Source organism: Rutilus rutilus (assembly GCF_951802725.1).
Source record: "Rutilus rutilus genome assembly, chromosome: 3".
Taxonomy (NCBI): Eukaryota; Metazoa; Chordata; class Actinopteri; order Cypriniformes; family Leuciscidae; genus Rutilus; species Rutilus rutilus.
The window spans coordinates 31887960-31903435 of NC_140211.1; the positions used below are offsets into that span (position 1 = coordinate 31887960).

Sequence of the window (15476 nt, forward strand, 5' to 3'; positions counted from 1 at the left end):
CAGGGTCTTGTTATGTAACACATATAAATGGCCATGTCAAACACTCATTAATTTGATGGGAAGAAGAGACCTTCACCAAGCAGAATAAACGCCACCTGGCTCATTTTGCTTAAAAAAGAAAAATGCTAATGTTGTGGTGGATACTCGCTTGCTGCTCGTTTTTACCCGTAAGATCCATGCGTGTTTGTATAAACTGTTATTTATTCCATTGAAAGGAAGATGACTTTTCATTATGCATGTTAAATTCAAAGTGAGTGAAAGTCAGTTACTTGAAGGCGATAACCACAATGAATGTCTAAGTCAGTGAGAGCCTGGTTTGTTATGTGATGCCTTGCAGGCTTCCATTAAGACAATAGAATGCAGTGTTTTAGCAAGGAACAATGCCTCTGCCATTCATCAGGAGATGTGTTTATGTAGAGTGGAAGAGAGTGGAGCAGGGTTCAGTGAAGACAGCAGCAGAGAGTTTAGAGTTATTTGACCAATGAAATGAACCGTGAGTTGTACGGCAGCTGTTGGTGATGCTTGCGAGAGTAATGTGTTTTTCAGCTGGATTTGGGCCTATCCTATTGTGAAGAATACATTACAGTTCAGGACACCCGTGGGACCCTGTAGTGTTTAGCCGAGACACTACCGTCATGCAGCTGCCTGGTGCTTGTGCACCTGAATAAAACAAAAACAGTGTTTGTTTTTTTTTATTTAAAGAAACAACTTTTATTTCAACTGTGTTGGCAACATATCAATGTTTTTTTTTTTCTTTTCTTTTTTAAATTTTATAAATGAATGTCTTATCTTGACCACCATACCTTTAATAAAAATAAACATTATTAGAGGTGACTAACAACCACTATGGTAACATGTGCCTTATTTGATCAAAATATATATGGTTGCATTTTTATACATTATGAGACAAAAAAATGCTTGAACTCAGAAGTCAGATGTGAGGGAACAGAATACACAGTATTACACACAGTCTTGTAGAAAGAACTGACGAGAGAGTGCCTTCTTTCACATTTATAAAATGAAAAATGAGACCAGTTCATGCGAAAAAAAGAAGAAAAAAAAGCAATCTCAAAAGACTAAGTCATTTATGATTCAACATCAGATACTCCAATAAGAACAATGCTAAAATGAAAACCGTAGTGAACTGGAAAACAAACAAAAATACCTTAATTAATAATTGAAAAAATAAAATAAATTAAGAGAGCCATGCATTTGGCAAGGCAAGCGTTTATGGATGTCAGTTGAGTGTGTGACACAGTTGTGAAGCTCTAATTCACATAGACACCTTTTAATTTTTTTTATTTTTGTTTTTCATCATGCTTCATATAGAATCCAATTTACATCCAAATCTGAGACAGATCTTCTACACAAGTCCCTTCTCATTATTATTCCGATATTTTTATTTTCCTCAAAGTCATATCCCATCCCTCTTTGTGAAGTGCCATAATGGTAGATATATTTATATATATTTATAGATACATAGTTATATTTTCCCTTTGTTGTTTGGTACATAAAGTGAAATCATTGCGAGTTGTTTGGCTGTGGTCTCTTAGTAGGCAAACAGGAAGGGGAGGAGCTTATGCAGGATCAGCAGAGTGATGTAAAGGAGTGGCTCAGTGGCTGCCATGTTTCCGGAACCTGCAAATGTCAGCGAGAGGGACAGAAATGTCTGTTAGATCACATGCACAATAAATATCATCAGTTCTTTTTTTTTTTTACCAAGAACATTAGCATTAGTTTGACAAACAAAGCATCTTCATTGCTTTTAGTCTGAGGACATTTATTGCATCAAAATCTGATTCAGCATGTGGGCCATATTTCACATCATTAAAGTCCTTCAAATGGCTCTTTCATAACAACTGCACAGCAATTTTGCTGTTATCGCCTCATTCCTCCATCGAAGTTGACAATCTCAATTTACAAGACCGAAATGCAGTCAGCTCTGCTGGAGATGTTGAAAAAACATGGTGCACCGCTCCTAACATGGAGATAATAGCCCTATAGGGCCTCCATGTGAGCTACTTTCCCTGGTGTGGAAACTACATGACATATCATCTCCGTGACTGACAGCAAAACAGAAGCCCATGGGCCTTTTGAGTGCTAGCCAACAACAGCACAGCAGAATACAGAAACCGATTGTGACATGAGCGCACTTATACAAACACACAATAAAATGCCAGAAGGATGCATTTAGATCACACATCCCTCCAATATAGAAATGTACGCATATTCTCACACTACATAAACACACTAGTAATGATTCATTGCTAAACGGGGCTGCAGCGCCGCTGACTTTTAGAGTGTGAAGCGGCCGTATGTTTTCTGCAGTTCTGATTTTCCCATGGCCATTTCTCACGACGCTCCTTTACTCTTACTCTCCCATCATCCCCAAGCAGATTAGCATGGTGTGCCAGGCTGCTTCGTGACAAGAACATCGCGCACGTCACGCTAGCACGACATCACACAAGCTCTAGGAGCATGTCTTACAGTGGGCTCCTGGAGCGTGTCCATATGTCTCATGAACCCAAGTTTATTTTGCTGCTTCTCTTCGATCATCATTATTACAGAGGGAAGAGGATGGTGTTGTACTCGTGCATGGTTGGTTGAGTTGGTTCAGGGCGGTTGGAGAGACGGTGAGGTTCAATTTCATGCTCTTTCTGCAAAGTCAAACATTACAGCAGGGCTTACTCTTGATTTGACACAAAGAAACATTCAGCTTTTCCTCTTTATACTTTGTATTAGTATTACCGTATGAAGCCATAACAGACTTTAAAACCCTGATATATAGTGGGTCACACATTTTCTGAAACCAGAGGATCGTCCTTCAAAATGTCACTCTGCACGCAATGAAAATCTCTTACCAAGGGACATGATAGATACACAAGAGATTAGACTAAACAAGGGTAAGTGAATACACGAACAGACGTGCAAATCAGCTAAAATGGCAAAGTCATGACCCTGACTGCTGTGGAAATAATTACAGTCACCATCGGGCTTCTGCGTCCAGCTCATTACTCACATGTCATCGGTAATCTCCTCCTCTTCCTCATTTAACCCTCTAGAAAAGGACATTAATCTGTCTGTTCGCTTAATAACATATTTAATGAACACACCCCAGTGATCGAGGTCAGTGCCACTTTTAATAATATTTTATAACCTTTGAGGGATTATAGTTCTCATTCGGTTTTGTAGAAATGTGAAAGGTAAATCACATGTTTGCAAAAAAAAAAAGAAAAAAAAAAAAAGCCCACGTTGTTTGTGCTGGTCAAAAAAGAGTGAATTGTCTTCTGGTGAATTGAATTGTAAGGATATTTAAGATATGTGAATTTAGGCACGTCTTCAGCAGACTGACTGCATGCAGAATATTTATGCCCTAACATTTATTTCTAGGTAATGTGTTCCCATTGCCCCTTTTCTTACTCTTTTAACTATGCTACATGAAGGATCCTGCCTCAGGTCTTGCCACAACCTTGAGATTACATCTTCATGTGTACCAGTCACTGCAAAAGCAGAATTCTCTTAACCGACCCTGTTCTTTTCTAGACACGAATGCTTAAATGTATCAGCTCACAGTAATATTCCCTTCCGTCCAGCCCTCGGGCCATGCATAAATGACCTGACATTCTCCATTAGCTTCTCCTGATGCAATGCAGATTGTCTGATGATGGCAAACCATCCTGATCTATGTGCAGTCCACTTATGAATCACTGTATACCGGTATTAATAGTAGTATTATAAATGCAGTGTTCTTGAATTTGTACAAAAATAAGTCACATGTCATTTTATCAGCGGTTTTTACTCTCTTCTGATCTCAGCAGGTGTTCTTACGCAGAGCTATAATGGCCCATGAGGGCCCACTGGAGGATCAGAAGCAGTGGACTCTAAAGATGAAGGATTAGAGGGTTATGGTGTGATCATATCTGTTGAGCTGAGGCTGTGTCCCTCTCCCTCTGAGGGATAATAGAGATTCAGCAGCACACTCTGCACACCTCAAAATCCAATTGACTATAGATTGTCGAAGCCTTGCTTTATAAGCTGCGGGCATATGTTTGGCCATCCCAGCATGCCTGTGAATGCGAAGGCTGGTATAGTAAATCAATGACACCTTTGAATGATTTCTCGTTTCAAGTACTTAAGATGCTAATGGATCTATAATGAATTATAATATAAAAAACGTGGTACAAAGCAGTGCAATTATGATATCTTCACATACAAAGAAAGCCTATGAAAAGGAAAATAAGAAAGATGATGATAAACAATCAACGATCATGGAAATGAAAAAAGGGCGGGTGACACTTGTTCCCTCTGGACATGAGCAGAGCTTCAGCGAACAAGAAGATTTAAGCCCGAATGGCTGAAAAAGAGGGAGTATTGATCAAACACAATCAGTATTCTGTATAACCTGGCAACTGACCTGTTTTAGTCATTTCACCTATAAAAATACAAAGACAATCAGTTACTGTAAATGTTATAAACCTTAGTCAGGGTAATGATATTTTACATTTTTGGCAAAAAAACAACAAAAAACAAGGCTGTGAGGGATAGCAGTACATCACATTCAATGGATTGTACTGTTGTTTAGCAACATATAGATTGTTCAGTTGATGAAACATCTTTCTGAGAGAAAAAAAAAATCACATATAGCCTAGATAAAAGAGTTTTGAAAGCTGTTCTGAACATAATGTGATCAAAGACCTTGTTACAGTGCTTGCCTTGTTTACATCCACGTTAAATTCTAAATGCTGTCTAATCTAACTAAAGTCTATAGGATGCATGTTTTGGCAGCTAACTACATTTACACTGTGTCCTAACCAGATGCAACTTGGTAAAGCAACAAATGATACAAAGAATCTCATCCACTTTAATCAGAATTTTTGTTCTAACCATCCGTTATCATGATAAGCAACTTCTTTTGGTCAGTTGCTTGGTTTCTATTTCTGTGGCGTCGCACCAGGTGGCCACACCCACATCATTTACGGGACTGAAGAAGCACTACACATGTACTGTATGTAAATATCAAATATGGATGTGTTCTTAGTTTTACTCTTTTCAGCTGTAGCATGTCATGAGAGAAAGGCTCTGTTTCCACCTGATATTAATAAGGTATGCATTTTCCATGATCCGATCACAAGTGGTCAGCATTAAATACACGTGGAAATTGGATCAAAAATGTTTTGTGATCAGCTCGCTGAAACCACATATGAAGGGTGCATGTTACCACATCACATTTTTAGTGGAAATGCTCATCCATCATAATGCGTCCCTGACTGCGGTGAAGCACCATCTACTCACCGCCTAGTCATCTAAAGGTGCAGGCGTTTTTCAGCGACATTTCAATAGGAATCCATGCAAGCATGAATTTTGCATAAGGGTGAAAGTTTCCCCACACAGACTTCGCATATGATTCAACAGAAAGCTTCTTGGTTTGAAAGTGACTTGTGTGATCTGTGCTTCATACATCTACACTATTGACAATAGACAATGGACATTTTTTACCCATGAAATTTTCTATAAATTTTGTTAATGTGACTGCACCTTAAAATATGATCATTCTGGGAAGTGTTGTGACAAATTGCAGCTGCCTTCCATATCCTTTTCATTAGCCTCTTTTCCCACTCGTTCGTAAAAGCCATATCAAAATAGTTTGTTCATTTAATAGTATTCATACATAGAACGCGATGCTGAAAGTAATGTAGAGTGTGACGAAATAAGAAGGGAATATCTCAATGAAATCCAAACAAATTTGAAAAGCATTTAATATCAGATGGAAACGGTAATGTGATAAAAATTTGCAAACAGAATAAACTGTCCTGGCTATTTTGTGATTGATTGCGTTGCGTTACTATTTCTGTGTTTGGTGTGGATGGACAAATTGCTTCCACCTGGTTAGTAGACGGTGCATTGGTGTAAGTGTAAAACAAAGTAAGATCCCATTTACAGTAGTAAATACTGGCAGATACTGTGTAGCGAATAGCATCCTGTTTGCACTATGAGCAAATAGAAGTAACACGCTGTTTGTCTCAAGGGATTGTCTGAGCTACAGTATGGTGGGCAGAGTAAGTGAAAACAGTCACTGCCAACAAGGTTAGCAATTTGTGTAAATAAATACTAACATTTTGTTGTAAATTGTTCCCTTAATTTGACGTCCTTAGTGTTATTAAAATGAATAAATAAACACAAACTACGACCATGTCAGGTTTAAATACAAACTCGAGAGACACTGCACTATTGAAATAGCTGACAATGAGTCATGAAGCTCTCTTATTTTCCTCTGGATTGTCCATTTATTTGGTCACCTCCCATTTTTAAACATCTTTTTACTCCAATTTTAGCCAGCTATCATATATCTATTATTCATGCTCTGAAGCTTTTGTTCAGGCTTACCTGTCTCTCTCTCTCTCTCTCTGTTTATGTCAGTAATGTAGCCAAACAAAAGCTACTGTAGATTGAGACAATGCTCCCCTTGATTTCCCTAGAGGAATCAGCAGGTACACAACTAAGCAGTGTCCCAACATGACAGAAGCAAAGATGAAACAATTAACCCTCGTCTATGAGCACTGAAGTGCTTCCCACATAGTGGCAATGCACAAACCTATCCAGTGAATAAATGTCTGTGGCGGGGGGGCTGCAACTAGATGTGGCTCATCAGTTAAGTGTGAAAGCTGTCCAGCAGCACTAAACACTGGGCTTCTCCCCTAAAGCATGCAATCAACCCACCACGCTCGCGCTCGCAATGGAATGGGAATGCAATTTGATGACAGGTGTTTTAAGTTCACAAAATCTGTGGGAGGCAAAAATGAGCTGAAAAATAAGTAAAAATCAACCAGGATTGGCACACATGCATACTGTATAATTATCACACGCAGAATAACCAGATTGATGTCGGAGCGCATTAGATGCCGAGAGAACGTAGAGTTCTGAGAACACACACGCACACAAACAGAGACTAGATTAAAACAGCTGTGCAGCTGGAGTGATATTAACTTATCAAGGGCGCCAAGGTCACCTGAGGTGGCATGATGCATTGTGGGTAGAGGCATTGCGTAAGCCTGTCTGTGCTTCTCCTCTTCTCATATCTTTTTCTCTTCATTGTATTTTTTTCTCTCTTTCACAAACTACTTGCTCTTGGATTGTCACTCAACAACTTGACTCCAAGAAATCGTTTACAAACCCTTGTGTCAATGTAAACCTGTTTGACTTGCATTATTGTGTGAAACACACACACACACACACACACACACACACACACACACACACATATATTGTAAAGATTATTTTGTCTTTACAATGAAAAAGTCAAAAGGATCAACATAGGTAAAAACATTTACTTTCATTGTATGGAATTCTAAAACATTTTTCTAAATATCCTTTTTTTTTTTTTTACACAAGAAATAAAGCCAAACAGGTTAGGAGTGACATTGAGGGTGAGTAAATTATGATACTATTCTCTCTTTTTTGGGGTGAACTATCCCTTTTACACTCTCCCTCTTTCACCCTCTCGCCTGCCCCATTCCTCTTTCTGATGCAAATAGCCAAATGTAAGAGTAAATCTTAAAATTAACTTGTGCATTATGATTATTCAAACCTGCTGAAACTGTAAACCAAAACAAAAAACCTATAGACAACCACAAAGAGCTTAATTATAGAACCAGAAAGCACTGACATTAATATTAAATGAGCATCTGGATTAAAAACCAACATCATCCTGAAACAATATATTAACAGGAAATGTTTCTTAGAGAGCATTTTTGTAACCTTTTTGTTTTTAGGAATCTGTTTCCATTCTCAAAAGTCCAATGAGTTAATCTGCTTTTTCCAGCAAGGACAGACATGCCACCAAGCCCTGCCGGGAAAAATAACAAAATAAAAGAAGTGAAAGCAGCAAGAAGCAATTTGATGCACCTGACAGCGTGTAGAAGGCCAAGCTTATCAGCTCCCGTCCGTGGCATTCCTTTAATATTAATTGTTTCTGCCACTCAATGAGATGACACTGGAAAAGTGACAGATACATGTTTCCAAAAGACAAGATGTACGTCTGTGAGAAAGAAATAGAGTGAGTGTGAGCAGCGAGGGGTGGATTTTCTTTCTGTCCTCAAAAGCTGACTGTGGTCAGAACTGAAAGGTGCAATCCTTCAAATGTGGCAGATGACTCTTTAACCTTCTCACTCCAATGACAAAATCTGAGCTCTTAACCAAAAGGGGGCAAAAAGAAAGCCAAGATAAATGTGAGATTTGTCTGTCAATGTTAAATGTGCCAAAGCACTCACAGACATAAAACTAGCATTGGTTGGCTGGTTTTGAATCAATTTGCTTGACTCTGTGAGAGAGACAGGCTTAAAAATCCCTTTCCACATTCATAAGTGTAATATAGAGGCCCTCCATCATATTCAATGCAAAGGTACACAATAATAGTCTAAACTCTAAAACATTATTTTTTTAAATTATTTTTAAACTAAACAATACATTTAAATATAGTTTTTTTTTTTTTATACCATAATGCCTGTTATTGTGATCTGCAGTTGTGTAAAATAAGGGAGAAATTAGCATTGATCCAAACCTCTAATGATTTTAAACCATGGTTTGTATTTCCGAGCAAAGGCAAATTACCTAATTATACAAAAACATATTCCGGTTTTTAAAAAATAAATAAATTTGGTTAATTGATTTTGCATTACAATCCTAAATTTAACCCATTCTCAGCGAGAACAATAATGCATGAGGTATCCGAATAAATAGAGAGATATAGGGATAAAGCCTGGAATGATATACTGTGGAGGATCAGAGCACTGGCCCTCTTAATGTCCGACATGCTTGCTCGCCAAATGGCTGCCTCCATGTCTGGCTGCACTAACGACAGGGCTGGCTGAGCAATGCATGTTGGCACAATTACAATCACTCCCACACACACACACACGGATGTACTGTATATATACACACGGTTGTCATGGTCCCAAAACAGCATGCGTCACAGTTTTATATATCATCAAATGCATCTCGCCACTTAAGCTTCTTCATCAAGAACGATTGCATAAAAAAGCTCAATTTACTATTGTCTATTAAACATTTGACATTTTTACTTTGTTTGCACAGGGAAATTTGTTGAAGCCTCAAAGGTATACATTACTGTTCAGATAAGTAAAATCAGTAAGATTGTTTTTTAAATAAATTAACACTTTTACTTAGCAATGACACATTGAATTGATCACAAGTGGCAGTGAAAACATTAATAGATACAAAATATTTCTATTTCAGATAAACACTGTTCTTTTGAACTTTCTTTTCACCAAAAAATCTAAACGGATTATTTTGTTTCAACAAAAATATTAAGCACAACCGTTTACAACATCGATAATAAAATTAAACATTTCTTGAGCAGAAAATCAGCATACCAAGGACCATTAAGACTGGAGTAATGATGATGCTGAAAATACAGCCTTGCCTTTGTTGTTGTTGCTGTACTATTTCACATATAATACTGCTTTTATAAATGCTGCTTTGGTGAGCATAAGAGACTTCTTTAAAAAACATTAAAAATCTTAACGACCTCAAACATTTGAACAGTAGTATCTGTAAATTAAATGTAAATTCATGTTACACATAATAGGATTACTTTGCTGATCAGGCTTGTAGAATCTCAAACATTTTTAACTAAATATAAATATATATACAGACGCTTTCCAAAAAATTAGAATATCATGGAAAAGTGTATTTATTTCCATAATTCCATTAAAAACGTTAAACTTCCATAGATTATAGATTCAGGACCCACAACTTAAACGATTTCAAGTATTTAGTTGTTTATTTGTACATAATTTGGGCTTCCAGCTCATAAAACCCACGAAAACAGGATTTAAAAAAAAATTAATATTACATGAAATCACACAGTAATTACACAGTGATACCATGGTCATTGAACCAGGTTTTGGTTATTTTGGCAGTGTGGGCAGGTGCAAATCCTGCTGGAAAATGAAGTCAGCATCTCCATAAAGCTTGTCTGCTGAAGGAAGCATGAAGTGCTCTGAAAATGTCCTGGTAGACGGCTGCGTTGAGTGGACAGCACAGTGGACCAACACCAGCCGATGACATGGCTCCCCAAACCAACACAGACTGTGGAAACTTCACACTGGACTTCAAGCATCTTGGATTGTGTGCCTCTCCATTCTTCCTCCAGACTCTGGGACCTTGGTTTCCAAATGAGATGCAAAATTTTGCTCTCATCAGAAAAGAGGACTTTGGTCCACTGTGCTTTATTAAATCCAGAGTCAACGCAGCCATCTACCAGGACATTTTCAGAGCACTTCATGCTTCCTTCATTTTCCAGCAGGATTTGCACCTGCCCACACTGCCAAAAGAACCAAAACCTGGTTCAATGACCATGGTATCACTGTGTAATTACTGTGTGATTTCATGTAATATTCGAATTTTGATGAATTTTATGAGCTGGAAGCCCAAATTATGTATACAAATAAACAACTAAATACTTGAAATCGTTTAAGTTGTGGGCCCTGAATCTATAATCTATGGAAGTTTAACGTTTTGAATGGAATTATGGAAATAAATAACCTTTTCTATGATATTCACATTTTTTGGAAAGGGTCTGTATATATGTATATATATTATGAAAATCTAAAATATAACTTAACATTCTCAAGAGAAGAAATGTTACAGTTACAAAATGGGATGAACAGGATGATATCAGTTCTTGTTCACCATTGCAGCCCTAGAACGCAACTATTGACAGGGACATGAGACTGTTACCTTCCACTATAACTGAAACTACTTCTGAATTCACTGTATCATTCTATAGTCCACAGCAAGGTAAGTCACTGCAGGGTAATGCATCCCTGCCACAAACAAACTCCTCTGGCTCAGCTAGAGACTTGATGTAATCGCCCTCCGTTGTCTGCAGGATTCTCTCCCGCAGTGACAGAAGCCAGAGTCAGAACACATCCAAGCCTTTAAATCTCCAATGAAGACCCTAATAAATAAGAGGCCCTGACCCCTGAGGCCAGAGTTAAAGAGACAAGGTGATATCTTGATAACCTCCTCTGTCACACTGCACAACGGTCATAAAGAGACAAGAAGGGTCGAGCCTGATGCTCTGAGGCTGGACAGATCGCAATGCCACTTCCTGCTTAAGATGCACACACACACACACACACAAAAACAATTTTCTCCCGGACTGCCTACTGAGCAGACAGAGGTTTGATATGGAAGGGTGACAAATTAAACCTTCCAGCAAATGTGATTATTCTGTGATGTGCTTCAGTGATAAGTGTGTGCGTGGGTCAACAATCTCCAACATCGTGGCGATCAAATGTCCGCACTGTGATAGCCTGAAAGCAGGGAGTGGGGGTTGGCAGACAAATGTCCCCATGAGGAATACTATACATGATGTCTTGATGAAAATCTATATAAGTGCAAAGACGGTTCTGGGAGGGTTAGGCTTAGGACTAAGATAAATAAAATATCATTAGTGCAGTATGAAAAAAAAAAAATTTGAAAAAAAAAAAGTCAATGCCAGTCCCACCATGATAGAAAAGCAATGTTTATGGACCTACAGGATTCACCTACACTTTTTAGGGGTAGGGCAATAAAAATGAATTGCTCCCATCACACACATTTTTTTTTCCCGAAACATATATCAGAAATAGAAAGCACTCTAAAGAGGCATGTCAAAAGCTAAATCTGCTCATATCATGAAAAGAAAAAAAGCTAATATCGTGGAAATAACATCAAAATTAAAAGCCTTAATTGTATAGGCTATTTCAGTGAATTAATCAATAAAATAAAAAAAAATAGTTTTTCTGAAATTCAATATGAGCCACATAATAGTATACACTAAGAACTCCAAATCAATTTGTTTTACATTATGGCTTCATAATTTAATTCCATTAATAAAGCCTCTTAAACACCTGATTATTTTTCCTCACTCGACCGCTCGGTGTCGCTGTTGTACTGTCACTCACCGGATCCGTGCTGTTGTCTCTGGATAGATGAATTGCCTGGCCGAGGCGAAGCAGACGACTTGACTGCAGATCCCGTCGTTGTCGTTGAGGAGGGAGCGGGTCCCATTCCAACCGGCGGAGGCAAGCGGGGTTTTCCCTGACCCTGGCCCGGTTCAGAAGTGGCCCTTCCACCCGTCGCTGTGTTGCTGTTCCTCAGTGGCCATCGGTTCTGGATGTGAGACACGGCCTCCTCGGCCAGCATTCCCTCGCGCGGTGTCACGCGCAGAGTGGCCTGCACCTTGTATTCCTGAGTCTCATCAGAGTACAAGTCCAAAACCCGACATTCATACACTCCCTCGTCCTCCTTCCGCACACCCGATAGGCTGAGCTTGTGGGAAATGGCGTTGCCCTGGACCCTCACCGTCTGCTCACAAAGAAACAGCAGGTTTTGTTGACATGAATCAGGGATTTGTGCAACCCAGTCTTATTAACCATTAGGCCTATGTTTCATATTGTTTACCATTAAACAAAACATGTCCGAAATGGTGGGGTTGGCGGATAGCAATTGAGCAATAGGATTTGAGCTAATCCAAGGTGTAGAATTACCTGTAGATTTCTTTTTTTTTCTTCTTTTTTATCATTTACTTCTCTGAAAGCTTATATATATATATATATATATATATATATATATATATAGTTATATATATAGTTATATATATATATATATATATATATATATATATATATATAGTTTTATATATAGTTATATATATATATATATAGTTATATAGTTTAGTTATACGTTTTTAACTACATTTAAATACGTCTATTATGGTAGGCCTAGTCATTCGTATAAAACATATCAGCTGAGCTTCTCCGGTAGAATTTAAGGAACGTCACAATAGCGTTCTTTTACCAGTTTCTTTTAAATGACATATTATGTGTTGTTGTTTTTTTTCTTTAAAATTTTCGTTTCTTTCTTCAAGCGACATTCTGAAAACATCACATAGCCTACACTAATGTTATTATCAAAAATACAATCACTGTAAATACAGATTGTATACTCACGCTTATTTTCGTGGCGTCCCGGTGGGTAACCTGTAATAGATCACATCAAAACAACATAAGTAGCCAGAAAGAGTAGTTTAATTAGGCTATTCGTGTCACAATATCAGTGGGCAACTTTTATTGAAGCTATGAAAGTCCATACAATTAACAATGAACGAGAGGCCCACTATTGGCAGTAGCACCATGGACAGCAACAGTTCCCTTTCGTGTTTCATCAGAATTCCTATTACCGGTTCAACTGACATCTAGTGTTTCATATGTCACTTTCAGTAGGCTATAGGAGACCTTGAGCTTCATTGATAAAAATATATTTTATTTTTGATTTGGTTGGTCTGTCAGTAATTGAAAGTTCTGATTTTTTTCCCCTTTTTTTTCCTTTTTTTTCTTTCTTGCAGCCTACTTAATAAACCATGCATCGGAGGGTAAAACACATTAATTTATTTGTTTGTTTATTTATTTATTTATGTATTTATTTATTCTATCTATCTATCTATCTATCTATCTATCTATCTATCTATCTATCTATCTATCTATCTATCTATCTATCTATCTATCTATCTATCATTAAACATGACATCACGCTCGTATCCTCCTTGTAAATGCCCACCCACAGACACAACCCAACTCAATTCACGACGTAAATTAATAACTCATCGCCTCAGTGCGTTTAGTTGGGATCGCTCATCACAAGGGATCCATCTGCACGCAAAGCCCTGCCACATCCCTGCGGCCATCAAACATCAGTCCTCTTACTAGTCGAATAAGAACTTAAACTGAAAATGTATGTGTTTAGGCAGCTTTGAAAACAACGAAAGCCCCATTACCTTGGCTCTGTTGGCCGGAGCGCTAATTTGCAGTTCGTGAGCGAGCTCTTTAGGGGCCGCTTCCTTGAGGTGCCACCATTGAATCTCCAGAGAGAACGGCGAGACTCCGACGGCTCGAAAAGCGCACGGCATCTCTATGTCCTCGCCCTCACCGACACTCACATCTTTGGGCACTTCAGTAAATGTGGCTTATGAAGAAAACACATCAACAATAACAGATAGTTTGGTTAAAAAGAAACCCCTCGAGCCTACTAAAAGGCCTATATGTAAGATGTGACTTACATTTATATGTGTGTGTGTGTGTATGTGTGTGTTTGGACACATTTGTTATAAATTGAATCTGATTTGAGTAGGCGTATAATATTATTGTTCAGTTGGGAGCATGGTCAATTCTCTACACGTAGCCTATTACCTTTTCATTCAATTACAGCCTCAATATGCAACGATCTGGCATGAAAAAGCTATTAAACTTAACCAAGTACAGTGCATTAATAAAAATAAAAAAACGAAGAAAAGAAAGTGGAGAATCTCAACAGACAGTGCAGTAACGCTGAGTAAATACGCAACGTGGGAGAGACTAGAAATCTGCCCAAGTTTACTCACCTTTTACACAGAATAGCAGGGACGCATTCAGAATGAAATAATAAAGGACGCTGTGGAGTCCCCGTTTTTCCATGTCATAAATAAGGTGGTTAGATTGGAGAACGAGTGAAAGCGGTCATTTGACCCGGAGATAAAGGTTTTATTTCATCGGCATCTCCATAACTCTCGTCCGGGTTTATTCTTTTAAAGATATAGTTTCTTCCCCGAAATGTAGAATAAAATGACTGAAATCTCCAAATAAGATACTCCAAAACGATGCTGCGTCAGTCAAACAAAATGTAAAATCCAATGTAGCGGACCAGAAAACCCTTTTCTGTTGAGAAAACTGTGTTTGAAAAGTGTTGTTATCTTGAGTAACTATCCTTCGCTTCTAAAGAATCCTCTGTTCCACCATTTGCTTCTTATCAAGATAAAACTTGCTTTCAACAGTATAAAATCTGCTCACTTTGGTCTCCATAAAAAGAGAAGAAATCCGTGATTCGCTTCCACCACCCATCACAAAACAATCCTGCGTCTAAACCTTGCAAACCAAAACTAAAAAATCCCAAAACTAAAAAAAAAAAAAAAAAAGCCCAACGTCGGAGGATGAGATTCCCTCGACGTTTTTAAGGAGCAGTTAAGCACCTAAAGGAAGAAGCGACATCAGTGGATCGTTCCAGCTCGCGCCACCGGAACCCTCAGCTTTGTGTGAGAGCGAGCGCGTGAGCAGCGAGGAGGCGCTTTGGCATTTCCAGACCACTGACAGACTGACGGGGTTTGGGAGAAAACTAACCGTCTCTGTCTCTCAAATCAGCATACGGCTCGACCAATAAGAGGGAAACCGTAGCAGCGGACGGATACAAAGCAAATCACTGGGAAATAAAAGGCGCTTCTTCATGCGGTTCGCTCTGCGAGATCAACAAGCGTCTAATAAATTAACAGTCGTTGCGTCACGACCAGATGTATTTAATTTTAATATGAAACTCCGATACCTCAGATTAAAAGTATACCCTTAATCTCCCTAACCCATCATTTGCCTCTGGTTACTGATAAT

The 15476-nt window shown here is 38.4% G+C and overlaps 1 protein-coding gene across 1 annotated transcript; it reads right to left on the reverse strand.

The window, feature by feature from the left end:
* Positions 1-358: 358 nt before the first annotated feature.
* vstm2b (V-set and transmembrane domain containing 2B) lies at positions 359-15208 on the reverse strand. Its single transcript, XM_084405361.1, has 5 exons — positions 14444-15208; positions 13841-14028; positions 13017-13046; positions 11970-12372; positions 359-1638 (listed from the first exon to the last, which is right to left on the reverse strand). The coding sequence occupies exons 1-5, from the start codon at positions 14514-14516 to the stop codon at positions 1550-1552; spliced, it is 783 nt and encodes a 260-aa protein (XP_084261487.1). The 5' UTR covers positions 14517-15208; the 3' UTR covers positions 359-1549.
* Between the last annotated feature and the right edge of the window lie 268 nt (positions 15209-15476).

Coding starts and splice junctions, on each gene's coding strand:
- vstm2b (XM_084405361.1), bottom strand. CDS start 14,516: ATGGAAAAACGGGGACTCCACAGCGTCCTTTATTATTTCATTCTGAAT. Junction 13,047..13,840: donor CTCCGGCCAACAGAGCCAAG/GTAATGGGGCTT, acceptor GATCTATTACAG/GTTACCCACCGGGACGCCAC. Junction 12,373..13,016: donor GGGACGCCACGAAAATAAGC/GTGAGTATACAA, acceptor CTTTGTGAGCAG/ACGGTGAGGGTCCAGGGCAA.